We start from the raw sequence: 27,600 nt of genomic DNA on the forward strand, positions 1-27,600 counted from the left end.
GAGCAGCTGGACAGACCCTCAGCACGGCTACTTTGTTGCCAAGGCTGGCTGGCGAGGTTTAGTAGTTTAGTTTTAGTTTTTGTGGTTTAGGTTCAGAGGTTTAGAGATTTTGCTTGTGAGGGGCCGGGTGCTTGTTTGCAGGACACATTTTAGGAGCAGGGTCCTTGGTAATAACGTCATTCTGAGCTGACTCCTGACTTGCCTGTTGAATAGAATCATTTGAAAGGAGCAGAGTGGAGTTCTGGCCCCGGGAACAGCCCCGCCTGAGGGCTTGGTTAAGGACTCTGCGGGCTTGGCTCCATGCTGCCCAGAGCAGCTCTGGTGGGAGAGAATAGGGACCCCAGGTGCGCATCAGTACACGCGCCACCCTGCATGGAATGGAGAGCTGAAGCAGAGCTGGAGGAAGGATGGATATTCCGGGAATTTTCTAACCTAGTTCATAAAAAGACCTGTATATATATTTTTCCTCTCCAGTTTTAGAAATTAACCTGCTAAACAGTATGCTTGAGAAGGCGCAGGGAAATGATGAATATGAATTTGTTAGGGAATCCATGCTGCTTGATTTTATTGTCTTTGCGGGCATGTTTTATTTTTGACGCAGAGGAGAAATAGGAATGATTTTCACCTTAAAAAAATCTGCCGCTGTCTGTAGTATAGCTCGTGTGGTGCTTTAGCTAGCGAGCAGTCGTTTCTCCTGCAGTTCGGCTGTGCACAAAGGAGATGATGTAATCTTTTTACTGTGGGCCACGTGGCCAGCGTGCCGCCACTGTCTTCACACGGTTCCCTCGGCGCTGCCAACACTTGAGCAGCTTGGAAGGACTGTGCGTTTGGAATTAAATTGCATTCCTCTCGCAGCGTCTTGCCCTCCTGCCAAGGCCGTCCCTCACCTGCATACGCTCATGCCTGCCTTTGTGCTTTTGGAGAGCGGGGGTGACTTCCTGCAAAAAGTGGACCAGAGTAGCATGTTGTAGGGAGCCACAGGGGCCGTGTGTGCGCGCGCAGATGTAACACGGGAAGGGATGCTCCGTTGCCATTAGCAACCACTTGGTTATTGATTAGTGTGGGGGAAACGCTCAGGGCTCTGGCTTTCCCCTTTCTACCACTGCTTTTTTCTGAGTTCCGACAGTAGCCCTCCTGCGCCCGTACCCTCGAGCGGGGTGCCCGGAAGACGACTGCATTCAGCTGCGTAGACGCAGACACACGTTCTTTTCAGCGGAATGAATCCTACTGCATGTTCTGCCTTTTAGTGCCCTTCTTCCGTGGCCATCACACCGTCTTGTTGATTTAGGGCAGTGAACAGCGATGTAGTCACTGCTATGGACTGTGCCCTTTTTCATTCCAGCTCTGGGTTAAACGCTTCCCTGAGTATTTGCGCGTTACATTGTGCCACCAGCTTCTGAAATCCACGGCTCAGAGGAGGGGATGCAGCCGGGGGAGACCTGCTCGGCTGCATGGAGTCAGGCGAGGGGAATGTGTTCCGTTTTATCCTGCTGATTTTTTTTTTTTCTTTAAATGAAAGATTAGGTTTGGAACCTTCCTTCTTCTCAAGTGACCTTGGTGTTCTCTTGCCAGTTATTAAAAGCCCCCGGGTGTGTGTGCCCCTGGCTGCTGAGGCTTAATTACATCAGGCCAGCTTTGCCCTCTTGGGCCTGGCTTTCTGGGTGACGTGATTCCCGTAACGTTTAAGGAATTACAGAATTTCCTTGACTCGGGGGCGCGATGCCTTTGAGGACCTTATTGTTAAGCTGTGTGAGCCCTGATTGTGATCAGCATTTATGGCCTGCACATAAGGTGACAGAGCATAACTCCTGTATAATTAAAAATCATTGCACCTTAATCCCAGATTCTGAATGTGCTGTATTATGTGGAGGACTTGGAGATGGGATGGATGGATGGGGAGACAGGAGCACGTGTTCGTGCTCACGCCTGCCGTGCACACTCGTTTCCTCCCTCTCGGCGCCCGTTCTGTTGGCCGCACCTCTGGCTGAGCCGGCCATCGGGAAAGGCCTTGTGCGCTTTCGTGATGGTGCGGGCGCAGGCCTGGGTGGTGGCACACAGAGGCGTGGTGTCTGTTTCTCGAGCTCACATCTACGGAGCACCAGTGCCCAGCAGTGTTCAGTGTGCTTCACTGTATCAGCTCATTGAATCTTTCCAGTGCCCCGGGAGGTGGCAGCTCCCTGCAGAGGAAGGCTCAGGCCTCCGATCTGTCTGTCTGTCTGTCTGCCTGGGGGTGATGGGGGGTGGCAGTGACCTTATGGATAGACCAGGCCCGTGCTGACAGAAGCCACGGGACCAGAGGAAGTGGTGCGTGAAAAGCTGGAATTGAGTCTCAAAAGTCAGAAGGGAAGAGTATGAAGTGAGTTAGTATCTTTTTTTTTTTTTTTTTTTTTTTTTTTGTGAGTTAGTATCTTAAAATCTTGCTTTTCTGGGTGAGATAAGGGGTGAGGTCCAGGACTTGAGACGGGGGTGAGAACAGCACAGCAGTCCCGGTGCCCTCAGGGCTGACCGTCCCTTTTGACTGCTCACCAGGTGTGCAGTTTTGAGCTTGGGGCTGGTGAATCCAGGCAGCTGACCCCGTTTGGCCAACCTGTGAGAGGCTGGCCTTTAAAAGAGGTCTTTCCCTAGCTTATGATATTTTTAACTAGATCCTGTAAGATAACATGTTGAAATAAAAGTATGTTTGCGTTTGTTACATTTGTTCACAAAAGAAAAAAGTCACTTTGTTACTTACTTAGTTATGATTTCTTTTGTCTTAAGATTTTTGTCTCATTAAAAATGAAGCATCTTTTTTTTTTTTTTTTTTTTTTTTTTTTTTAAGATTTTATTTATGGGGCACCTGGGTGGCTCAGTGGGTTAAGCCTCTGCCTTCCGCTCAGGTCATGATCTCAGGGTCCTGGGATGGAGCCCGCATGGGCTCTCTGCTCAGCAGGGAGCCTACTTCCCTTCCTCTCTCTCTGCCTGCCTCTCTGTCTACTTGCGATTTCTCAGTCAAATAAATAAAACCTTTAAAATATATATATTTTTTTATGACAGAGAGCACAAGCATGGGGAGACAGAGGGAGAGGAAGAAGCAGGGAGCAGGGAGCCAGGTGTGGGACTTGGTCCCAGGACCTTGGGACCATAACCAGAGCGGAAAGCAGACCGCTTAACCATCTGAGCCACCCAGGCGCCCCATTAATTAAACATCTTTTGTGCAAGACTCTTTGGAGACGTTTTTAGTATGTCAGGGCTATTGCTTTCCCATCATGTCTGTTGGCAGATTTAATTCCTTTTCTACTCATGATCATTGTGCTTCTAGTCCTTTGTTATGCACTGTCCCGCTGTAGCCTAACCCAGTGCCTGGCCGCCTCACCGGACTGCCTGCTCTAGGCACACTGTCTCCTCGCTGACTTCAGTGTATCTGTTGTTTTGCATCTGCTGAGGACCAGGTCCCATCATTAGCCAGCAAAGGGTGTCACTTATCCTCTAAGGGCTGAACTCAGTCTTTAGGTGTCTTTAGTCTTTAGTCATCTGTGTCACTGAGGGACTCCCATCACTTCCCTTCCAGCTTTCAGCTGTGGTTTCTGTTGCTGCCTCCCACAGAGAGAACAGAAGATGGCAGGAGAGCCATCTCTCCTGACACGATTAAACCATTCTTTGAACATTTATTTAAAATTGGCCTTTCCGGGGCACCTGGCTGGCTCAGTGGGTTAAAGCCTCTGCCTTCGGCTCAGGTCGTGATCCCAGGGTCCTGGGATCGAGCCCCACATCGGGCTCTCTGCTCCACGGGGAGCCTGCTTCCTCCTCTATCTCTCTCTGCCTGCCTTTCTGCCTACTTGTGATCTCTGTCTGTCAAATAAATAAATAAAATCTTTTAAAAAAAAATAAAATAAAATTGGCCTTTCCACATCTAAATTACTCCCCTTTGATTAGGCTGCCTGTATATGACCAGTGTAGGTTTTTGCTTTATTTGCAGACTAGAAGGCGCAGTCCCTGCCCTTTACTGCGAGGGGAGCAGAGGGACAAGGTCCTGCCTCCTAGACAGGTGTGCAGGCTTCCCCCACCTCGGCCAAGCTCACAGTGGGTGCGAGTGGGTGGGGAACAGGCATAGACTCCCAGCAAGAACTGGCCGCACCTTCAAGGCTTCTGGACTTGGGGTTCGGCTATGCACGCTGCCAGCATTTCCTCTCCCCAAGGGAGCCTGGTGCCGAGCTGATGAGTAGCCATTCATTGGATCACAGGAACACCCTCTGTGTCAGCACTGTTCTTAGTCATAGGTGTAGATTAATCTGTCACGTCCAGTGGTAATTCAGAGGAACTTAGCCGAAGAAAAGGAAATGCTGATTCCGGGGAGCACGGAGCTCTGTGTTTGCCAAGAAGGGATGTGCACTGGGATCTCCTGAGCGAGGGGAGAAAATATCAAAAGCCTTTCAAAGTTATTTATTTAAAGCTTATGTTCAAACATCTATTTGTGGGTATGTAATCTACTAGTACAGTAATACATTTATAACCTATAATCCGGGGCATGTAGTAAAAGTCTCTGGTGATAGGACTCTCAAGCGAAAGCATTGAAGAGTGTTGCTTTAGGGCACTGGTTCTGAGTGTGGTTTCAGGATCCCTTGGGCTTCCCACGAACTTTTCAGGGGATCTGTGAGCAAATGGTATTTCCACAATAGACACATTATGGTCTTAGGTTTTTTTTTTCCACACTCCTTCTTTCCAAAGTGTATAGGGATGTTTTCTAGGGTCTGCGGGGCATATAATGTCACAACAAATCGGACGCAGAAGCAGGTGTGAGAATCTAGATGTATTCTATTAAGCCAGACTCTGAAGCCAGCCTCAAAAGTATAAAACAATGCTAGCTTTCTAATTTTTTAGAAAATACAGATAGTTTAATAGAAAGTATCATTTATGCTAATCTGTGATAGTTTTTTAAAGACATCTTTTAAATTTTTCTCAGTTTTAATTTTTAATATGGTAAGTATCCACACTAGATATCCAGATATTCTACGGACGGTGTAGCTGACAGGGAGAACCCACATGAACGAAAGCTCTTTGGCATCCTCAGTAATTTTTAAGCATGTGAAGAGGTCTTGAGACCAAAGCGTTTGAGAACTGCTTTGGTCAAGGCCCGGTAGACAGGTCCAGGTGGTACGTGAGGAGCCTGGGGAAGGACCCCTCAGAAGCCCAGGGGATGGTGAACGCTGGGGCTGTCTTTCTCCCTTTGCCTGGGCTCCCTCTTCCCCACACACCCTGCATCTGCTCTAATCCGTGTCAGCAGCTTACATGGGTTATTGTACATGAAATAGGCTTTTGTGGGAACCCCTGAGACCCTAAGATCAATCCGTAGCATTATTTCTGTGGGAAAATCCGTTCCTGTAATCGAGTAACGGTGGATTTGACAAAGTTTTGGAACACCAGGCCATTTGGAGGTTAGAGACTGAATTTCGGTGCAGATCTCCACAGCAGTTCCTTTTTGGCAGTTACTCTGCAGGACTCTTAAATAGGAGGAACTATTAGAGGAATTCAGTTGAGCTAGAAATAGAAAGGGAAACATCTGGGGTATCCTGTTCTTGCACTCTTAAACTTGCAGGATGAAATGTGAAAATCTCGTTTATTGTTCTATTGGTGCAGAGAGGTTAGAACCCAAAATTAATTGCAAACTGACTTCTTGTCCATTAATGTGCTTGTTTTTGTTGTTTTCTTCAGTTCATTTCAGTAGAAAGTATGAAATGGTTGCATCCTTAAAAAAAATTACATAGATTCATCTGACAGACAGTGCAGGCTTTGGAGAGGATGTGGAGCACAGCCATTTGGGAAAACAATTAGACATCACTTTGTAAATTTGAATAGGCACGTCAGTTCTGACCCAGCAGTTTTCCCTGTAGGCCTAGAGACTGTGCAGAAGTGTGTTGTGGAATAGCTGGACGAGGCCGTTAAGGAGCATCATTCATAACGGCACACGTGGGAGACGGAGTGAATGTCCATTCATAAGACGCCCAAGGAAGGTTGCGAGATAGTCACGGAGTGGAGCAGCGAATGAAGCTCAGGGCGCACGGCGGTGCAGATTCACCACACAGACCGATGGCAGGTCGCGAGAGGGTGCGTGCAGTATGACCGCCTTCACGCGAAGCTCCAAAACAGGGAACCAAGGCCATGTGTCAGGCAGCTCCAGATCAGAAAGTAGCGTAGCTGTAAATAAAAGCAAGGGAATGGTTCCCCTGGGTGTCAGTACGTGGTTGTGTCAGGGGGGCGTAGCATCAGGCAGGGGCACGGAAGCAGAGGCTTCCGAGGTGTTGGCCGGTCCCACCTCTTAAATGGGACGCTGCCTTCAGCCGTGCACACGGCATACACATGTCTCGGTGCAGACCAGACTGGTCCTCTCTTCTGTGTGGGGCCTGTGTTGCCTGGCCTTTCATTTTAGTACCGGAAAGAATTAGAAAAATGGATTTGAAAGCCTTTTTGTGTTACTGTAAAGTGAATAATTGAGTATTTAAAGCCATCGAGGCTCTTAGATGCTATTTCCTATACCACGCCCTACCGTCCTCCTGTTTGGAGGTGCTGGGGTGGTACCGTTGCAGAGTTGACTGATGTCGCGCTGTCAGCATCTTCCTGGGCCAGCTGGCTTCTGCAAGGAGCAAAGAAGGACAAAGTGGAGTGGTTTCTCATCATTGTAAAACGTTACCTTCGCATGAGTTCTGTGTTCAGGCGCGGGTCCGGCAGCCGTGGGCGGTGTGTATACAGAGGCCGGCGTTTCTGTATGTGCACAGCTGGCTGCTCGTTGCACTGTTTACTGCGATTCTAGGCAGAGCGGGAAAATCCTGTTTGTTCCTGATCATCCGTTAAAAACAGCAGGAAGGTGGAAGATGAGGACGGAGCGGAGAGTCTGGTCTGTCCGTGCCTTCTGCCTCAGGTGGCCTCGTTAGGGGTAGAGAGCGAGCTCCTCTTGGTTGCAGGCATCCCAGAGGCAGGGCAGGGAAGGGCAGGTGCAGGTGGAGGGCCTGGATGTGGGGGCCAAGCGGGCATCGCCTGGCATCCCCACCAGCTCCAGCGCTCGAGGTCACGAGCAGGCGCGAGGCCCCAGCTGGCACAGCCACCCCGCCGGTAATGGCTCTCGAAGTAATCCCTGCCCCTCCCACTCTCAAAGCAGCAGAAGAGGAATTCTTGCCAATGGACAGATCTCAGCCGTAGAGGGGTGTGAACGAGGAGGTGTCAGAAAGGGGGAGCCCTTTTGGGGTTATTCAAATTTTTGTTGCCACCATTTTAGTGAGAGGAGGTGATCTCTTACGAAGATGTTTTCCTTGAGGTGACTTTTCTGGCCCATGTGCTTTCATTTCTGTTTGCATTCTGATTCGCCCCTTCCCATAGACAGGAGCAGGCTAGTAAGCAGGATCCTGAAAGTGCTTGGGTGACCCGGGGTGGGGGTGTTGCTATTGCTGTGGGGGGTGGGTGACGAAGGGGTCGGGATGAACTTGATCGAGAGCTCTTTGATCGGAGAGTGTTCTGACTTTTGAATCGCCTTATAGTTACTTAAGTTATTTCCAGTCAGTCTGGGAGGAAGAAATTGCCAGGGTTAATCTGTCGTGACTATTGATTTTCCAAAAATAAATGGTTTCTTTCTGGTGACTTTTGGCAGTAACTGGGTATCTCAGTCCTCCTCTTTTTTCTTTTTGAGTAAGGTGCATCTCTATATAGAATGCAGAAATGGCAGGTAAATGGGCAAAATTTCCTCAAATCCATTTATTTAAAACAGTTACTGAATGTGTGCATCTAAGAAGAAGTGGCATTGGCAGTCACAGTGAGCGGTCTCGGTGCTGTCTGTTGGTTCTGTGAGGTGCTGTCATTGGAATCCCATTTTGCAGATGAGGAAACAAAGGTGCAGAGGGACTGAGTATGTGTTCTCTGCGTCCCTGCTGGGAGTCAAAAGACCAGGCAGCCCGCCCTCGGCCCTGGCTCCTTAGTAGTTGTAGTATTACTGTGACAGTATTCTTTTCTTTTTTAAAAATGATTTTATTTATTTATTTGACAGGGAGAGACACAAGAGAGGGAACACAAATGGGAAACCGGAGAGGGAGAAGCAGGCTTCTGGTTGAGCAGGGAGCCCGATGTGGGGCTCGATTCCAGCACCCTGGGATCATGACCTGAGCCGAAAGCCGATGCCTAAGGACTGAGCCATCCAGGCACTGCTGACAGTTTTCTTTTGAGCTGTGGCACTGTGGCTTTTAGGTGTCATGCTAACAGAAGTGAGAGATGGAGACCCTTCCTCGCCCTTCGTGTCTCTCCTGCCTCCCTTGGAAGGAGGTTGTCTGCAACCCTGTGCTGTCCTGTCCTTGGGCATGAGCACCTGGGTGGCAGGTGTACTGAGGTCTGTGCTGAGCACTGCAGACGGCCCGCAGGTGCGGGAGCTGGAGGAGTACTAAGCCTTTTACTGGAGAGGTCCTTGTCGCATTGCCATTTGCATTTCTGTAATGAGTTAACTTGGAAAAAGTGTTCCTTGGTAGACATATATTGTGGCTCTGTCAGGAATGTAGCAGTCGGGGAATGGCGAAAGGAAAAGCGGATTCCCCAGTCTACAAGGCACGTGCCTTTGGGCTTGATTCCACTTGGGTTGGGAACTGCAGGACGAGCCCGAAGAAGTAAAACGTGCAGAGAGGAGAGGCCACCCTGCTCCCCACCAAGGCTGTGTCCCACGGGACCCCGTGACAGGCGGGAGGAGCCCCTGTGGCGCAGGCCCAGTTGTCACGTGTCTGTTTTGCCCTTAGCGCTTCATCAGTGTCTCACATGGGATGGTGAGTGACGGTCCCACAGGTGGGGCTTCTCCACCTTTTGTGGGGGTTGTAGCCCTCTCGGAGCACTTGTGGTTCATTCCTCTGAGCTGTGCTGGCGTCTGCTTACCAACTTCCCACCACGACTTCCAGGGACTCAGAGGCGGACCCCCACCAGGGATGTGCCTAGTACTGACAGTAACTTCCGTCCAGGCAGCATCCTGCACTCCTTCCCAGAGGGCTCACGTCCTCAGACACTTGGGAATTTGTGCCCTTTTCTCTTCGTTAGTGCATATGTATAAAACTAAATTGGAGATGAGTCAGTCAGCATTAAAATCCATTTTCATGTCACAATTTGTTTTCTCTTCAGTATATCTAAATTATTTGATTTAATAAACACATTTAAACCAGAATTTTTTTTAAAAACCTACTTTTGTATGTATATGCAGAGGGGATTTGAGGTAGGGGAGGTGGGAAGAGAGGCAGTGAGAGAGTGGCAATGAGTTTCACTTTGCTCTTTATTTTTTTTACAATGGTAGGTGGCTTTTCTCAACTCTGGTAGTTTTTTCTTTTTTCCTCTTTTCTCTCTCTCTCTTTTTTAATTTATTTATTTGACACAGAGAGATCACAAGTAGGCAGAGAGGCAGGCAGAGAGAGAGAGAGAGAGAGAGAGAGAGAGAGAGAAGCAGGCTCCCTGCTGAGCAGAGAGCCAGATGCGGGGCTCAATCCCAGGACCCTGAGATCATGACCTGAGCCAATGGCAGAGGCTCAACCCACTGAGCCACCCAGGCACCCCATTTCTTCAGTTTCTTCAGTTTATAGGAATCCAACAGGAAGGTAAATGGTAGGGACCTTTTCACTAGTATGGTTTTTTTCCCTTTGCTTGGAAATGAGGGTAAGTCAGGACACCAGCACCTGAAGTAGAAGGCACTTGAACCTTAAAAGGCGGTGAGTCGTTAAGGCTGAGCTGCCCTCTGTGGTCTAATTGTAAAAGAGGTCGCCTTGTGCCCGGAGTGGGCCTGGCCCCTCCCGTAACCTGTCCTCAGCAGGCAAATCTCGTTATGACAAATAGAAGGATTGGGAAGAAAAATTCAAACTTTAGCTTGTACTCCAAATTCAGCCTGAAAACAAGTTACAAAGCACTAAGTTTCTTGTTATTGGTGTTTTGTTTTTTTGAGTCGTCCTCACATACTGGCGACAGAATTGCTTCTCCTAGGGCCCTTGTACTGTTCGAGGCTCTCGTCCGTCGTTGGTCAGTAGCCATCTGAAGGTCAGAACTAGCTTGTTCTGGTTTGTATCCTCGAGCATCAGATGTATCACAGTGTATTTTAGATGTGTTTGTGATCTGTTCAGAAAATGATGAAAACAGTTGTCAAAGCAGAGTGGGGACGGAATGACTTAGGCACAGCAGCCGCATGTAAACAGAGTCACGCGGATCCGTAATGATGGAAACATCAGCGTGGTCATCTTTGAACCTGTTATTTGTATTATTCACTCCCTAATCCCTGGAGCAAGGGTCTGGGTCTCTAACCCTTTCAGAATGGTCCCAAACACCCTTTTTAATGTCATGGACTTAGTGTCCATGATTGATAGGAAATTTCAGGGACAAAAGCAACACTTAAAGGTGGGATCGTCTCATCACAGCAATCTCTACATCTTTCTTAAAAATAACAGTACATGGATTTGCAAGACATTTGTCCATCTCCATCAGGCTTTTTCTGTTGGTCTAAATGTGTGTTTTATTTTGTTTTAGATTACAAACTTCTTAAAATCAGAACATACCAGTTAAGGGGAAAGTCTCTGGGACTTAAGAGAGCTCTGTGTGTAAATACGTCCTCTATGAATGCCAAGGGATTAAAAACACAATTCAGAGCTTCATCAGAGGACTGACTGGTAGAAAGTTCTTCCAAATTCTTTGATGTTACTAAAGATATATCTTTCTAGTGAGTTTATGTTGAAATTAAATCTAACTGGAAATAACTTTTCAGTCCTTGGGTTAAAAATTGTTTCTTTGTGGCAGTTCCCTTGGATGATATCTTAATATAAGGATAAATGAATTAACTCAAGAGCTTTGAAGCAGAATTGGACACACAATACTTTGCTGGCTACTTTAGGAGACATTTTGATATTTTGTATATATGTGTGTATAATTTAGTGTTGCTTTTGCCTAGTTGCTTGATTTGTTTTCTATTCCCTTCATACTTGTGGTCCTTAACAAGGAAGGAGGTCAGTGACATAATGCAGGTGTTCTGGGATCGTTACTATTTGTGATATATGACACTCACGGAGGCTTAACTTGTCTTTAACGTGGCAAAAGACATTGCTGTGTGAGTATCCGGTTAGGCCACCTCAGGCTGAACTTGGCCTGCTGGTTCTGGGGGCCTGGAGACAACAAGACAGAAAGGTATGTGGTTTGGAGCTGAGTGGCATTTACTTGGCTTGCTGGTTCCCTGTTGTTCTTATGTTTACAGAACCTCATGATGAAGGCTCTTCCGGGTAACCTGGAGTTCTCAGGTGAAGACATGACCATGACCCCACCCGCTGCAAAGAGGCTGGTCTTCCAGGCCTGTGTTTCCTACTTCAAAACCACTTCCCTGAAGGCCTGCATTCTTTGGGTTGTTGGGGACATAGAACAAAAAGCCACTGAATGCTCTTTTCACAAATCACAGCCTGGTCTTCCCACCAGAGAAGCTTTTTTATAATTGATTAAAATTTTGGTGGCCAGGGCAGAAAATACCTTTTTAATTACATTTTAAAAATCCCAAAAATATATAAATGTGATTTTATGCACTTGTCACTGAATATAGCAGACGAAGTAATGCAGTCACGTTAGCCTCCTCAAAATGAGTGTGCAGCAGGCTGAGTGCGGCCTTGTTGCTTTCTGTGATAAGATGGGTACTTTGCTCGGAACTCCGCGCTGTACACTGTCCCTTAGCATGTCGGACTGCTTGGAGCGTTATGAACCGCTGGGTCGCCTCGCTAGGTGTGAGGCCCTTCCCAGGTGCTGTGTGCTCTGCTGCAGCCAAACTACCCTGGGAGATGAGAGGCACAAGCCTGCCTTCTGATGGGGGTGGGGGCGACCCCCCCCCCCCCCCCCGCCCCAGGTGTTGTTTAGATAATTACCATGCCAGGTCGGGGGTCAGATCCAGCAAGACTCTGGCCAAGGAGTGGGTCTGCTTGGAGCCTTCAGGAAGGTGAAGAATGTGTGGGCTTGTGCGTGGGCAGGGGAAGGGATGCTTGAGGCAGTGCAGGAGCAGGGGCCTGTGGAACCTGTGGGAGCGGATGAGGGAGGGGTTAGTGAATGGGGAGCTTGGGGGTGCAGGTCAGCAGGATCAGATCAGACTTTGTGCCAACGTCAGGGAGTTTCAGTTTTATTTGAGGGCTCTGAGGAGCCATTGGCAAATTTTAGGGGAGTAAAATGACGAGATGTGGGTTAGGGGAGAGTGGCAGGATGGGTCAGAGGCAGTCCTGTAGCTCCTTAAGGAGACTGCTGGGGTGATCTACACGGAGAGATAGATGTCGGCCAGTGGGGTGGGGAGCCGCGCTACTCCAGTGAAGTGTGGAGCCCATAGAAGTGCATGAGAGGATGGGAGTTGGGGGGAAGCCTGAGTTCTGGTCTGGCTGTTGGGTGGGTGGTTTGTGGGGCCAGGTACTGTGCTGGGACCCATATGATGGGGAGCAGGTTTATGGGGAGCAGGTTTGCAGGGCCCGTGATGAGTATAGGTAGAGATGCCTGTGTCATAGGCATGCAGGTTGCTCCCATTTTCTTGACCCCTTTTTATGCCAGTGGTGGGTGTCTTCTGCTTGGCCATCAAGACCCACCATAGTCATCTCCAAGTCTGAACACTCAGGTGCTGTTTTCTCAAACAGACTGAGTGTAACACGGGCGCTTTAGTAGTTCATGTACAAGTCCCTCCCTGTCCCTCCAAAATGGCAAGTCATTGTATGCTGAACAAAGCTTCAACGTCACTGATTTATACTGCGTCTCTGTAATTGCACCTTTATTCTTTATAATAATCAAAAAGATCTGTACATAAAGGAAAAGGAGAATTACAATATAGCTTTATTTTTCAAAGACTTTTACAAGAATGGCTTTGATTGCATTAAAAAATATGAAGACAGGGGCGCCTGGGTGGCTCAGTGAGTTAAAGCCTCTGCCTTCGGCTCAGGTCATGATCCCAGGGTCCTGGGATCGAGCCCCACATCAGGCTCTCTGCCTGGCGGGAAGCCCGCTTCCTCCTCTCTCTCTCTGCCTGCCTCTCTGCCTACTTGTGATCTCTGTCTGTCAAATAAGTAAATAAAATCTTTAAAAAAATATATGAAGACATAAGAATTTTTTTCTTTTCTATTTTGATAGAGGGCAAGGGTGCTAACATATATGAAATGTTTATTGTAGTGATTAAACGTGATTTCTTTTAGCTGTCAATCTTGGATGATTTGTTCTACATCAAATCATTTAACAGTGACTGAACTGTATCAGTTATATCTTTGTGGTTCATTTGATAGAAACTATGTTTCTAACTAACTTTCCCGAGAGGCTGTTTCTTGATGTAAAGCAAGTCTTATTTGGAGTATGTAGCACAGAACCATAAGCAGGTGTGTGTGTGTGTGTGTGTGTACATGTGGCTTGGAATGGGTGACTAGAGTCTCAGAGCACAGTGGTGGAGCTTTCCCTAGAGACATCTCTTGATAAGGTTAGAAGTTCAGACAGATATATGTGTTCTTTCTTTTGGCGTTTGGCAAACAACAGCATAAGGTTTCTCTGGGTTTAGCCCTGGTTGGTCCTTGGGGATACGAAGATGAACAGCACACCTGGGCACACGGTTCTTTTTTGGTGTATGAGATTGTAGGAAGGTAGAAGAATCCCCTTTTATGATACTACTACTTTTTGGACTATTAAGATACTCCCTTCCACTGGTCTGTTAGTTATGGTTTTTAATTAAATTCTAATGCATAGCTAACACATAATTAAATCATCAAACATTTAAAAACTCATTTCATTTACATTAAAATATATATAATAGTTCAAAAATATTTTTTGTTATGGTGTTTTGGTTATTTTGGTTTGCCCTCTGTGTTTTGCGCTCAAGACATTAAAAAGCCAGCGCCATTTTAAGTTATTTGAAATGCCCTTAACTTCCTTGGATCAATCAAACTTACACTACTTTTCTTCCTTAAAGAATCAGGTTATAGCTTCTAAATTTATGTGAAGTGATAATTAAGCAGTCTGACAATTACTACAGCCATAAAGGTTTAAGTGAGAATTATGATATTGCACTATGAAACCCCATCCGTATTCCCGTGTGGTGGTCTGTGAGCACGCCTGTATGCTTGATGCAAGTATTTAATTTGCTTCGTATGCATTTTATAAACATTTTATATGTGTGGATTGTGGTTGTAGATTTACATAAAAATATAAACATTACTTATATTTTGATTTTTTTATGCCTTAATAAAAATGACATTACTGTCATTTGATTTATAACCTCCTTTCCCCCTGAACGTTTTCATGGAGGATCCAGGCTAGTTAAAAACGCTTCCTTCCTGCACAGCGCTAGTCTGACTGCTTGCCTAGTTGAAGCCCTCGATAGCACAAGCACTGCACGCCACGCACCAGCGCTCCCTGTGATCTGTGACTAATCCTGCAGGCACTGCAGAGAAAGGTGAGGGAGTCGGAACTGCGGACTGGCTGCCTGGAAAGGGTGACGTCACCCCCACTTGCGCAGGCGCGATGTGGTGCTTCTGATGCAGAGATTTATCATCCGGCTCTTTGTGCTCAGGGCGCTTGTGCGCGCGCTCGTTTTCCCCTAAATAAACTAATGAGTAAAATTGGGTAATTACCACCAAGACTTGGTACTAATAGTAACCCTCCAGCTTACGGGAGTGTTCCCTTTTTTTGTGGTTTCAGAATGCTGCTGTATTTATTAACATGTTATTACTGCTACAACCCGTGTTTCTGAAGGTGGAGAATTTGAGTTTTCAGTTACTCCCACTTTCGATCCTCCCATCGAGTACTGAAGTAGGGCAGCTGACAGGCAAATGAGGCCTTTGAAAATGGATGAAGGGCACAGTTTGTCTTGTGGATTGTCTTTTAAAGACAAATCCCAGGGCAGGAGGCAAGGCAGACGGTTCAGAACAAGGCGTCAGTTCATTCCTTTCAGCCCAAATGGTCAAGAGAGAACTGTGGTTTTTCCTAACACTGTTTTTACCTCAAAAAAAAGAAAAAGAGAGAGAGAAGAAAACCCAAACCATTTGACTAGTTTAATTTGATGATTATATAAAATTTTAAATTACTAATATCTGCCAGTATTCCTGGGAGAAATAAGGGATTTTTTTGAAAAATGACTTCTTAGTTTAAAAAGCTTAAATTTGATTCATTTTTACCTCATCTGACTTATTTCACCTTAATTTTTTTGACCTTTATATAAAAAATACTATCAGAATGTGCTGTATAAAAGCTTTTTCTCATTGTAAAACTAGTTCCTTCTTAAGTAAGAGAACTTGGGGGTTGTTTCTTTTCTGTTTGTTTGTTGTTGTTGTTTTTTAAATCTGATATGGAAAAGAGACCAAATGAATGAGCGTTATGGTCAGCAATGACTCAGTCCAAAAGGCATTTGTTAGCTGTAACAATACAGTACCTACTCACAGAGTCTCAGGGTGAAAATGGGAAATGGATTTGACCAGGGGGGTGTTGGATAGCCGAAGTTTCAGATCATTGATTCAGCTAGAAGGTTTTCCATTGCTGAATGCTAACTTGTGGAATATTTCTTCTCAGGGCAGAGGTTAATTTCCTTGTTATAAATATAATACATACTATTGGAGTGGCTGTTTGCAAACACTGAGCTTATATTTCATAAACCTAAAATACAGAGTGCTAAAGGAACATTGGAGTGTTTGAGTAGGGGCTCGGGGGCAAGAAGCTGGAGAAGTATGTTCGTTCATTCATTCACTGATTCATTCATTCCTCCATTCAACTGTCCTGTGTTTGTTGACTGCCTGGTGCCTGGTCCTGTCTTAGGCATTTGGTATATGGCAGGGAAGAAAGGAAACCCATCCTCTGGTTAGCAGGACAACTTAGAGGAAGAGAGAGAAAAACTCTTCTCTTGATGGGCAACATAATGCTTGTCATTTTAAGAAATATGAGCAGATCGGAAGCAGGGGTGTAAAGTGTCCCCCCGATTGACATGCTTCTGAACCAAATAGCAGTTTAAAAGGTGATAACAGGGTGTGCCTGGGTGGCATAGTTGCTTAAGTGGCTGACTCTTGGTTTCAGCCCTGGTCATGATCTCAGGGTTGTGGACTCGAGCGCCATGTTGCGCTCCGTGCTCAGCGTGGGCTGTGCCTGAGATTCTCTCTCTGTGCCTCTCTGCCCCTCCTCATGCTGTCTCTCCCTCTCTCAAAGAAAATCCTTAAATATAAATAAAAGGTGATAACAGAATCAATTTTGGCAAGTAATATGTGAACCTTTGAGTTGAGATGTTTTTAAATGAATATATTAAACCCTCTAAATATTCAAATTTTATTGTTTGGAAAGAACAGAGATAATTACCACGCTCTGACTTGACGTTTATTTTAACAATGGTAACATCTGATTTTTAACCCGCACTCTTTTCTCTTCAATATCATTCAACAGATATTAATATCAAGATGTTCGAGTAATGACAGACGTTATCATGTAGATATTCCAATCAGGTTCCTTGTAGACTTGGCTCAAAAGAGTGGTCGTTGCATGTATTTTAGGGCTCCCCTGGGAAACATCTTCTGCACCTTCAAACGAGCCTTGGCTGACTGCATCCTTATGCTCTGGTCACTGTCTCCTGAAGCTTAGCGTTTGACTTAATTCATGTTGGCTTCTTTGTCTGGGGTAGGGAAACTTACTTTAAATTGTAACAAGAATCTAGTCTGCCTTTCTGCACTCTTTAGTTAGGCTCTGTGTAATTTAAAAAGTATCTAATTTAAGAAATGGGTAGAACTAAATGTCCTCTGACTTTGACCTCTCCTTATCATTTTTAAGCTGCTTTTCTTTTTGTGGAATTTTACGGAAAGTCTTTCTCTGGTACAGCCTTTTACCTGCTCGTGCGTTTTCAAAGTCTCTTGGTGGCACTTAGAGGTAAGACTGCTGCTGGCTTGTGGTCTGTGACACAAAGATGTGGTCTGAGACATCAGAATCATTGCCCCAAGGTGGCATTTGCCATCCCTTTCTCTCCTTAGGAGCATGGTGGGGGGAGGGGCTGTGTGCTCATAAGGATAGTCATGGAGTGTCTCCTTTTGATATAAAAGTTTAGACACCACAGCTAGCTCCTTTAATGCACAAGGATGGAACACAGTAGGAGTTGTCTTATCTGCTGTGTAATCTAGACTCACTGGAATAGCACAGAAGCCATGTATTTGTTTTTTTTTTTCTTTTTGTAATAATTGCACACTCTGCTTTCATAAATGGCTCTTCAGGGCTTAGAACTGAATCTGCTTTTTTGATCTGAGGATACTTCATGGCTGAGTTCTGCCTGCTTTTTATTAAAAGTTTCATGATGTGTTTAATTAGCTTTATGGTATGTGTACATGCTTCCTTACTTAACCTTTTGCTTATGGGATGTATTTTTTTAAAATTGAAATGAGATTAAAGATAATAGCTGGTGACTGTCATAATAGTCACAAACTCAGTCTCTTTGTGGTTAGTTTTATACTTCTGCTTTTAAAAGTTTTCTATTTTAAAAGTTTCGTCGATTTTAATGAAATTCCCATCTCTTTTTCTGTGACATATTCAACAAAGAGACTGTGGTAAAACTGTGAAGACTTCATATTCTACCCTATGTTTGGACGTGTATGTATATCACAATAGAAACGTAACATACTCTAACACCGGTTTAACTCTGGATTTATGTGCCTTTCCTCCTCTAACAAGACTGTGAGTCTTACTTAATTTAGGGGAGAAATGCAGCAACTGATAGGCCTCAAGTAACTCTAGGTTTTGGAAACTGAAACATGGGAGTGAGTCTGTGTTTTCTGGTGGGTCAGAGGAAATTGAGATTTTCGCTGCAAGGTTGTGTTTACTTCACTTTGTTTTCATGTCCGTGAGCTGTGCATCCCATGGGGAGGCCTGGGGCAGCTTCCATCACCCATTCTGTAAAGGGTGGTAATAAATGACTTTTTTCAGAGAGTCAGCCGGAATTGCTAAGGACGCTTTGGGATTGCCACGTAAGTCATGTAGTCCTCTTGTGAGGGGCCGGCACCGGGCTTGGGACATTCTGCGTGCCAAGGGTTGTGTGAGACGGGGGAGACCCTCAAGTGGAGCTCGATTTCTGTGTGTGGGGCCCAGGACCGCGGTCAACGGCGGTCCTTCTCGGAGGGCTTAGCTGTGTCTTGGCCAGGACGTCTGTGGGGACAGAGACCGTGTGCGGATGGGGAAAAGCATGTGTTTTCTTATCTGGTAGCAGCAGGAGGGGGATCCTCTTTTCAAATCCCTGGAGCTTGGGATCCACAGTCAAGGCTCAGTCCTTCCTACTGTTCTGTCATTTGATTTCCTCCTCTTTGGTCCAGGCTCCAGCACCCCCGGCCGCTTGCGGGACGTTCCGCGCTGCGCTGCGCCCTGCCGTGGGTATTTATAAGCTCGTCGTCACGAGGGCCGCCGTGCTGCCCAGTTCCTCCTTGCGTTGCCCCGCTGACACCTCTAGATCCGCCCCAGGGGGCACTGAGATGTAATCTGTCCTTGTGGATGCATCCGGTGAATTACCAGCGACCGCTGACACTAGATTGCATCCATTCAAGAGCTTTGAAGGAACCTTCAGGATGAAATTGCAGAACTCTTGGCTCTTGTTTGGCCTTTTATAAATAGCCACTGTTTTTAAAAGCTTGGTGTGTTGCCAGCACAAAGCTTGGTATATTGGAAAGCAAAATGGCCCGATGATCTAGAGCTGTGGGTTCTGTGTTGAGCCCTTACATGACCAGAGAGGTCATGCCGCCGTATCTCCTGGACCTTGGGGTCCTCCTCGGGATGTGTTTGCTGCTGTCTTTGTGCAGCGTCTCTGGTGATGGTCAGTATCGTGGCTAATACCATTAAAACTGGGTTCTTGGTACACAGGAGAGATTGATTTTGTCATTCTGTGCTGCTATGAATGCTGTATTGCAGGGCTGGGTTCTGTTACATCCTTCCTCAAAGTGCTGATTTTGTCGTCGTTTGCTTGCTCTGGCAGGCTGCTAATCTGGGGGGACTCGAGCTACAAACCCCATCTCCTGCAGTGGGCCCTAGCACGAATCTCAGTCAGACACTGTCTTTAGCCTGGAGCTTGCCTCCTACAAGCGAGGCTCAGGGGAGAGCCAGAGATTTGGGCCAAGATTATATACAGAATTTGGGGCTCCCCCGCTCCTTTCCACGATTTCTCCTCAGTTGCTGAGGTTGCCCCAAGCTGTGTCTGGTTCTTGTGTTGGCAGCTCCATGCCGCTTAGCCTGCGCCCTGTCCTCAGGCTAAAAGTCCCAGTCCAGTGCTCCCAGTGCCATTCCCTTTTGCCCAAGCACGTCGCCCTGCTCTGGGTTACTCTGCAGCCTTGAGACTGCTCACTTTTTTATAGGTTTCCTCTGTGGCAGGCAGGCCTGGGTCCTCAGGGGCTACTCAGACATGTCACAGAAAGCCCCAGGTCACTGAGAGAGAGCCCTCCTTGCTCTCCCAATCCAGGTCTGCACCTTGCATTGTGTTACCAAGCTACCGTTCTGGAGCATTCCTTGTACTGTTTTGGCAAAAACAAACAGGAAAATAGCGATGGGGCAGTGGTCTTTTATTTTTCCTAGAGATTACTCAGCCAGTGATGATATTTTCGTGTTTTGATGAGGATGGCCAGCATCCTGAACCTAGATTTCCGGTTTGAGACCTCCAGAAACATCCCGAGGCATTATTATGAGCATGAACATTTTTGACCCCAGACTCCCGTGTGGGCCTTTGCCCTGGTGAGCCGAGCCAGACACGTTCGGGCTTCGAGAATTCCTTATCTTAGATGGATGTTGGCTTGGCCTCAATTGCTTACTTCGTGCTTCTCTTCCATGATCTATCTCTCCACTTGCCTTTGACAATATTGGTTGTGGGGAAAGTTAGTTTCCCAGGGAGAAGAGGGTCTCAGCCGCCTTCCGAAGCAGGTGGCATTGGGCCATCTTACCCCAGTAGCCAGTGACATTCCTGCAGGGGGGCATGACCCAGAAAGCCTGGAAGGATAGAGCCTAAAGGGAGCTGTGGCCAGTCCCCGGCTATTTATAATCCCTGCTCTCCTCACTGCCACCGTTTATTTTTAACCACTCTGGACTCTGGGAGGAGGAGGTGGCGGAGTTGGAGGCGGCTTTGAGCGCCCCCTAGAGGCATCAGTGTGCCACCAATATCTGTGTTTAAAACATGATATTGCTGCTTTATATGCATTCATCTACAGGATCCAGACGAAGAATTTTGAAACGCTCTGGACTGGTTTCATATCCTGTGTTTTTGGGGACCAGATCTTTATTGCTACAAGTGGCCTGGAGCCTGCTTGGTACCGGAGCCTTTGGGTCTGTGTGCAAATCCCTGTTTGACATTAAAATAGAAAATAATTCTGTGATCATGGCCTTTCCTTCATAGAATTCAGATGCTTTGAAATGCTATTTCTAAAGCTGATTTAATGGATGTGAGTAAAGCTGCTGTGTTGTCATTGGATAGACGGGGTAAGAAGTTTAAATGTCATTCAAGCAACCTAGTAACTTGAATTTCTCCTTATGTATTTCAGGGTTTCGAAAAAATGATGAAATGAAAGCTATGGATGTTTTGCCAATTTTAAAGGAAAAAGTTGCGTACCTTTCAGGTAAAGTTGAACTTTCTAATCTGCTTACTGTTTCTTCTGCTTCTGATACAGTGCCAAGAGTCTGAAATACCATACTAACTTACCTGCCACACGCATAAAAACACTGTGTTTCAGTAGATCTTTGATTGCTTAATTCTTACAGCATTTTCCTGAGAAAGCAGTGCCCAAAGTATTTTCTCCTAGTGGGTGGGCACAGTATAAATCAGATGGCACCGGGGAGTAAGATATGTTTGTGTCTGTCACTTAACAGACATTTGATGTTTTTCCTCATTCAATTAAGTAAAACAACTGATTGTTCAGAAGTTTAAAAGTCCATCATCTGGGCGCCTGGGTGGCTCAGTCTGTTAAGTGTCTGCCTTTGGCTCGGGTCATGATCTCAGGGTCCTGAGATCAAGCCCCTGCTCAGTTGGGGGGAATCTGCTTCTCCCTTTCCCTCTGCCTGCTGCTCCTCCTGCCTGTGCTCTCTGTCAGATAAATAAATATAATCTTAAAAAAAAAAAGTAAAAGTCCGTCATCTTCCTGGAAGAGATGGGAACATGGCCTTAGTGGATGTGTCCCGAATTCCTTGCTTTGGTTTCTTGTCCCCTCACCCTAGAGTTCCTAGAATCCGTGTTACGGACTATGAAAGTCCTCATGATCTCTGCCAAATGGGTTGTCCGCTTACCTGTATAGCCTGGCCCTTCGGGGTGAGGACAGTCTCGGCCAGTCTCTCGGGCTTTGGGGCTCTGGAGGGTCCACCTTCGGCTTTTTGGGGCTGTTTCTTTGAGGGCTCCCTCCTAGATGAACAGAAGAGCCATTGGGTGTCTTACCTTTTTGGCCCCAGTTCACTTGTTACAAAACAAAGGTCTGCAGAGTTTTCTGCTCTGTTGTAGCAGGAAGTGAATGTGTGGATTGTCACATACTTTCAGACAGTCTTCCCGGATATGTTTCCCCAATAATTTTTTATCTTTCTCAAACAGGCATAATATGCTGATCTGATGTCTCCTTTTGAACACATTTTATTTTAAATGTATAACACCGCCAGCTGCTTTTATATGTTGGGTGTGTCCCCTTGGCCTGTGGAACGGGGCTATATTTAGGACACCGCTCCCCGTGGTGCTGCTGCTAATCTCACCTTGACGGCCAGTGGTGTTTCCTGGCGCCCCTCCTAAACACTGTTTGATGATTTGGCTCAAGTGAGTCTAATTCAGAATGCATTTGGACTGTTAATAGAAGTTCTCGGAAAGAAGAGGTTGCTTTTGGTAGTTGGGAATACATGCTGCAGAAAATGCCCCTCCTGGCTTCTGTTACATGGAGTTTTGAAAGTAGGCTTTGCGTGTTCCTAATCACTTAGTAACAGACTGCGTGAGGTGGACTCGTGCCGCACTTTGTCAACTCCTGATTTTGTAGTTTGCAGATGGATTTTAAAGTTACAATAGTGAAAAGACTCTGTTTATAAATGACAGAGGCGTCCGTAGGAGGGCCTAGAGCCAATTCCAGATGTTCCGCAGTTTTTTTTATGTCTAAAGTCTGCATCTGTGGTGAGAGCGCTTGCTTCTTTGGTTAAGCATCCAGAGACGGGCATGTCCAGAGCAGGGGAAGGTTAAGGTTGATGATTCTTATTTGTACTCCTTTTCTCTTGGGCATTTAATACAGAATGCCTCATTTGATGTCATTTTTGTCCAAGTCACTATCAGAATTAAAACTCTTTCCCTTTTAACTATTCGAAGAAATAAAATCATCGGTCTTTCAGAGTTTGTCATGACTCTTTACTCAAACCTTGAATTCCACAGGGTTAATTAAAGTTGGATCTCTGTAGTGGGGAGGGAAGTTGTGTGTGGCAGCAGACTAATCTGGAACCATTTTTTCAGTATTAGAGAGGGTGGGACTTTTGCCAGTTGTGTTGGTTAAGTGAAGTTGGTAGCTGCCACCGCAATTTTATAGTATTTCCTACTTTATGATCAGAATTGGCACGTTATGTTAGCGGATGTCATTTGCTGATTTTATTTTAGGCTTGCTGTTATTTCGTTTAGGAAGGGAAAAGGAAAAAAACCCACTAAATTAAAAACAAATTCGTTACTTGCATAGTGATTTCTTTATGTGTGTAAAAGGTTTACAGTGAAGCAATAAATCTTTGAAAAATTTATACCTCTGATCCTGATTTCTAAAATCTGTTTTATCGAGATATAATTCACAACCATAAAATCTACCCTTTAAACATGTATGCTTCAGTGGATTTTAGGGTATTCACAAGGTTGTGAAACTGTCACCATGGTCTAATCCCAGAACACTTTGATTACCTTCAAAAGAGCCCCATTTCCTCTACCACCTGGCTTGGGCAACTGCTAATCTACTTTTCTCCTCTCACCCCATTTTTTTTTTTTTTTTTTAATATTAGGGGATATTTATTGTGGTACGTTTGTAAAAGCTATCTGTATCAGTAGCTTTTAGTAAATCTAAGTGGAATAACTAGGGCTTTGAAAAGGCAGGCCAAGAGATCAGCGATTCCTTGAGATACTTATTAGGTCAAAAGCTCTAAAAACCCAGTGGGGATTCTTTGAACTTGAATATTTTTGATTCTCAGTCTTATCTCCAGGTACTGTAGAAAGCGGTCCTCACCACATATAGGTAAGTCCTGCAGGTAAAACCTGACTTCATGCTTCAGGTCAGAAGTAGAGGCAGTAAAAGAAGTGTTTGATAGTTTATAGTTAACATTTTATTTAATATATATGTTGTTGTGTTATATATATTGTAGTGTGGACATCATCTATGTATATAAATATATATACATATATATGTATATATATAAAATGTCAGCCCTGTGCCCCTAGGGGCTAGGGTTTGGGCCCCCAAAGAACTCACAGACTACCATCAGAATTAAGAATGCTGTTTTCCCTCTTAACTTTTTAATCAAAAAACATTTCAGCATCCAAAAGGAGAGAGAATATAGTACAATGAATTTCTAGGAACCATGGTTCACTTCAATAATCTTGTCATGTGTATGCCTGTAAAAGCTTTAGGAAAAAAACCTCAATACCATTAAGAGACCTAAAAAATGAGTAGTAATTTTTTAATACAAAAAAAAAGCCCAATTCAAATTTTCCCGCTTGTGTCATAATTTCTTTCACAGGATATACATGGCAGTTCGTTGATCACTCTGTTTCTCGATCTGTAGGTTCTTACTCCTTCTCCTTCTTTTTGTCTTATCCCTTTATGTTAATTATTAGGTGAGGAAACTGTGTGTTTTCCTGTAGATTTCCCTACATTTTAGCTTTTGCTCGTTGCACTCATGGGTGGCCATCTAATATATTCTCCTCCCCTGTTGTTTTCTATAAACTGGAAGCTGGGTCTTGAGGCTTGATCAGACCTAGCTTAGATTTTGTAGGAAGAAGGCAAAAATCCTTAATGGGTGGTGGCAGATAGTCCTACTGGGAGTTTTACTGGGGGAGTCTGGCTGTTTCTTTTTTATGATGTCAGGCATTCATTGACCATCATGGTTTAGAACTAGTATTTTCCCACAGTTGCAGAATAGTGACATTCTGATTACTTCTTCTTCATAAACTTAAATATTTTATAAAAAGAAATGTCCCATTGGGGTGCCTGGGTGGCTCAGTGTGTTGTTAAAGCCTCTGCCTTCGGCTCAGGTCATGATCCCAGGGTCCTGGGATCGAGCCCCACATCGGGCTCTCTGCTCAGCGGGGAGCCTGCTTCCTCCTCTCTCTCTCTGCCTGCCTCTCTGCCTACTTGTGATCTCTGTCTGTCAAATTAAAAAAAAAAAATTAACTTTAAAAAAAAAAGTCCCATCATCAGTTTCGTCGTTATCCTGAGAACACAGTTAATACAAGAAAAGAAAGTTAAATGATTGATTCTTGTCCTTTACCAGTTTTTGGTCTAATGAAAAATGACCAATAGTTATTTCAGACTGATTAAAAAAAAAAGAACCTTTTGCTTTTTAATGTTTGATGTGTTTCAATTAATTGCCAATTTTTAAAAATCTCTTATGAAGTAAAAATTTTCTTTGATCCAATGGGAGTGTCTTCAGATTGGCTGCTGAATCCGTGCACTGTAGCCCTACAGGTTCTCTTTTTGCTGATGAGACAGGATGTTTCCGGCCCAGTTCGTCTGTCCCTGTCCCGCGTCAGGAGCCAGCCATCTCTCCAAAGTGTGCCGGCTCTTTTGCGTGGGAGAATGGCGCCAGGTGCTAGGGGAGCTCTTTGTTCCTGGCTGGGTCACCGTTTCTGTGCTCTTCAGTGGACACATCTAGGAAACACGTGTGTAGATGATTTTTTTTAAGTAGGATGTCATGACTTCATAACTAAAGTTTCTAATTCAGATTTAGATTTACAGGTATTTTTCTTTGACTTTATATTTGTATCTCTTTTTCCTTATACTAAAAATCCGCTTTCCTACCCTCCTCAACGTAATTGCTTATTCACATTGTAATTCTGATTTTATTACCACACAGTGACTACCAGATGTCATCTAATATTTCTGTTGTTCTAAGGGTATATGCCCCTAGGAACATACGGTCCTGTTACTGTGCTTTAAAATCACGAAGAATAGCTCCTCTCTGTGTGGGTCAAGTTCCTGCCAGCTTGAAACTCCAGATCCTATGTTTCATTTTGTTTTTATAGTTTTAAAGCTTAAAAAAACAACCACCTAATCTTGCATCAGTATTAAGTAAAATGTGTACATCATTCCAGGATTAAAAACTAAAAAAAAATTAAAGTACAAAGAAATGCAGTTTTTTTATCCTGCCTCATCAACCCCGTGCCTTTCCTCCACCAAAGGAAACCTTTTTTGTTTTTGTTTTTAGTTTTTTTTTTCTTGTAAAACAGGAGCTTTCTCCTCCCTCCCTGAGATAAACCGTCATGTATTTATGGACCATTTTCTCTGCTTACGGTTTCATTTTAACAGTTTTCTGGAGAACAAAGTATTAGCACATACAGAGATGCCACATTGCTTTTACAGTTGTTTAAACTGGATTGTGGGTATATAGCATATTGGTTCAGTTGGCTGCCTATTGATAGACATTTGGGTTGCTTTTTCAGAAGGAATTTTTGGGGTGGGGCAAGGTGAACATCATTCACCTTTGCAAGTGTGGGTGTTGGCGGGAGTGTGGGTTTTGATTGCCCAGAGGTTTGCTGTTAGTACTGGGGCTTTTGACCATAGTTCCTCTTGTTCCAGTTTGGCCGAGTTCTGCATTTTCTGGAAAGAGAAGGGGGCACCGCCCATCCATCTTGGAGATTCTCGTTAGTCCCTGGCACTGTCTGAGGCGACGGTGACAGACTAAGACCGGGAATTGCCGGAGGCTCTCCAAGCGCCCCATCAAGAGTCCCCTTAGAGTCTTCCTTCCAAATACTAGTTCTCAGGACGGGGCTGTAGGAGATGGGCGTGGGAGGGTACCAGGCTGTGGAGCTGCTCCTTGGCCCCTCCTAGAGCAGTGGCCCGGTGTTCACCTTTGTAACAGAGTTTTCTTAGTTGACAGCAGTCTTACTAGGTGGCAGCCATAATTTCTCCTTCACAAACCGTGCCTTTTCAGAGCTTCCTTTGTAAAGCTCTGCTTTTCATGATCAGTGAGTTAGACCATTCTTTGGGCGGGGGTGGGAGCTTAAAGAATCATTTTCCAGATTGTATTGTAATCCAGAAATTCAAACAAGAGCCATACAAGACAAATACAGTTGGTTCACTGAGATTGACCTCATACTCCTCAAAGCAGGTATGCCTGCCTTTGAAGAGAAGGATGAAAGCTGAGTTCTTAATTGATTTAAAGAAAAAGGGGCAGCTCTGAAGCTAGCTGCTTCTGTGGTCATTCTGCACCGTGCTGCCCCAGAGCCCAAGTGCCCTGGGCTTTCCCCTTTCAGAAGAGGAAAATAAGCATCACTGGATTTGAGGAAGGGTCACGCAGATGGCTGGAACCATAATGCAGGACTTCTCCACTTTCTTTCTCATGTTGACAAGAACCTCTGTGTGTGTGTGTGTGTGTGTGTGTAAAACATTTATTTGAGGGGAGGGGAGAGAGAGAAAACAGGTGGGAGGGGCAGAGGGCGAGGGGGAGAGAATGTCAAGCAGACGACTTGATGCTGAGCACAGAGCCTGATGCTGGGCTGGATCCCAGGACCCTGAGATCACGACCTGAGCCGAGATCACGGCCTGAGCTGAAATCAAGAGTCAAACACTTAACCCACTGCCCCTACCCACCCAGCCCCTGCCCCTGCCCCTGCCGGGCGTCCCTACCTCTCTGTTTCTATAGGAAAGTTCATCAGGCACATCTGTTTTTAACTTCCTGATCCCGATGGTAGGTATTTCGAATTACCTTTGTGTGGAGTACAGATGAGGAATCCATTCATTCAGCTGGTATGTATCGAGTACGCGCTTTGTTCCGGTCTCTTCCGAGGCCTCGCAGGTGTGTACTGACGTCCGTGAACGAGCAGACAAGCCTGCCCCTTTAGAACTTCACTTAGCGGGCGGGACAGACAAAGGAAAAGACTGCGTCAATCAGATGATGTACTAGAAGGGGAGAGGTGCCTTGCAGGAATATAATGGGGTATGGGGAGAATTGTAAGAGTTGAAAATAAACTGTCGTTATGAACAAAAACCACACTTTCTGTTTGGTTTGGTTTGACTAAAACAGCACTTGGACAGGCAGCTAACCCTTGACGAGCTGCTAGATTTGATGACAGGTGTGGACCAGCCCAGAGGCTGTGCCGCTCTTAGATGTACTAGACGTTGGTAGGTGCAGGACACGGATTTCTTGCCCTTTTCATGGCAGAAACCCAGGCGCTGGGTTTCCCGTCTGTGCCGCGGGACCGCCGTGTGTCCCACCTGCCTCTCCCTGGGGCTGCAGGCGGACATCATATCCGTTCGAGTGTATCCGGCAGGCGAAGCTTCTGAGCTGCAGCCTCACTCCTGTTACTGGGTCCGGAATGAGAACTTTCAGGCAGTCACTCTTCAGCTTCACAGCCCGGGCAGCATTCATTTGTGTGCCTTCCTGTTTGTGACGTTGGCACCGGTTAAAGCTTGGCGAATGCATCTGTGGCGTTGACTTGAGGCTCCTCGAGGT

At 45.6% G+C, this 27,600-nt stretch overlaps 1 protein-coding gene and 1 long non-coding RNA gene across 2 annotated transcripts in view; one reads left to right on the top strand and one right to left on the bottom strand.

Annotated features, from left to right (window-relative positions):
• Positions 1-9,911: 9,911 nt before the first annotated feature.
• Positions 9,912-27,244, bottom strand: LOC125100364 (uncharacterized). The gene is made up of 3 exons (XR_007127516.1): positions 26,854-27,244; positions 14,624-14,953; positions 9,912-10,089 (listed from the first exon to the last, which is right to left on the bottom strand). It is a non-coding gene; the product is annotated as an uncharacterized LOC125100364 (long non-coding RNA).
• Positions 20,435-27,600, top strand: part of TRIO (trio Rho guanine nucleotide exchange factor) — a 227,662-nt gene continuing 220,496 nt past the window's right edge. Inside the window, exon 1 of the mRNA XM_047730524.1 lies at positions 20,435-20,558. Coding sequence (XP_047586480.1) covers positions 20,435-20,558 — 124 coding nt within the window. The remainder of the gene's footprint in view (positions 20,559-27,600) is intronic.

This window comes from Lutra lutra, chromosome 5, assembly GCF_902655055.1.
Source record: "Lutra lutra chromosome 5, mLutLut1.2, whole genome shotgun sequence".
Taxonomy (NCBI): Eukaryota; Metazoa; Chordata; class Mammalia; order Carnivora; family Mustelidae; genus Lutra; species Lutra lutra.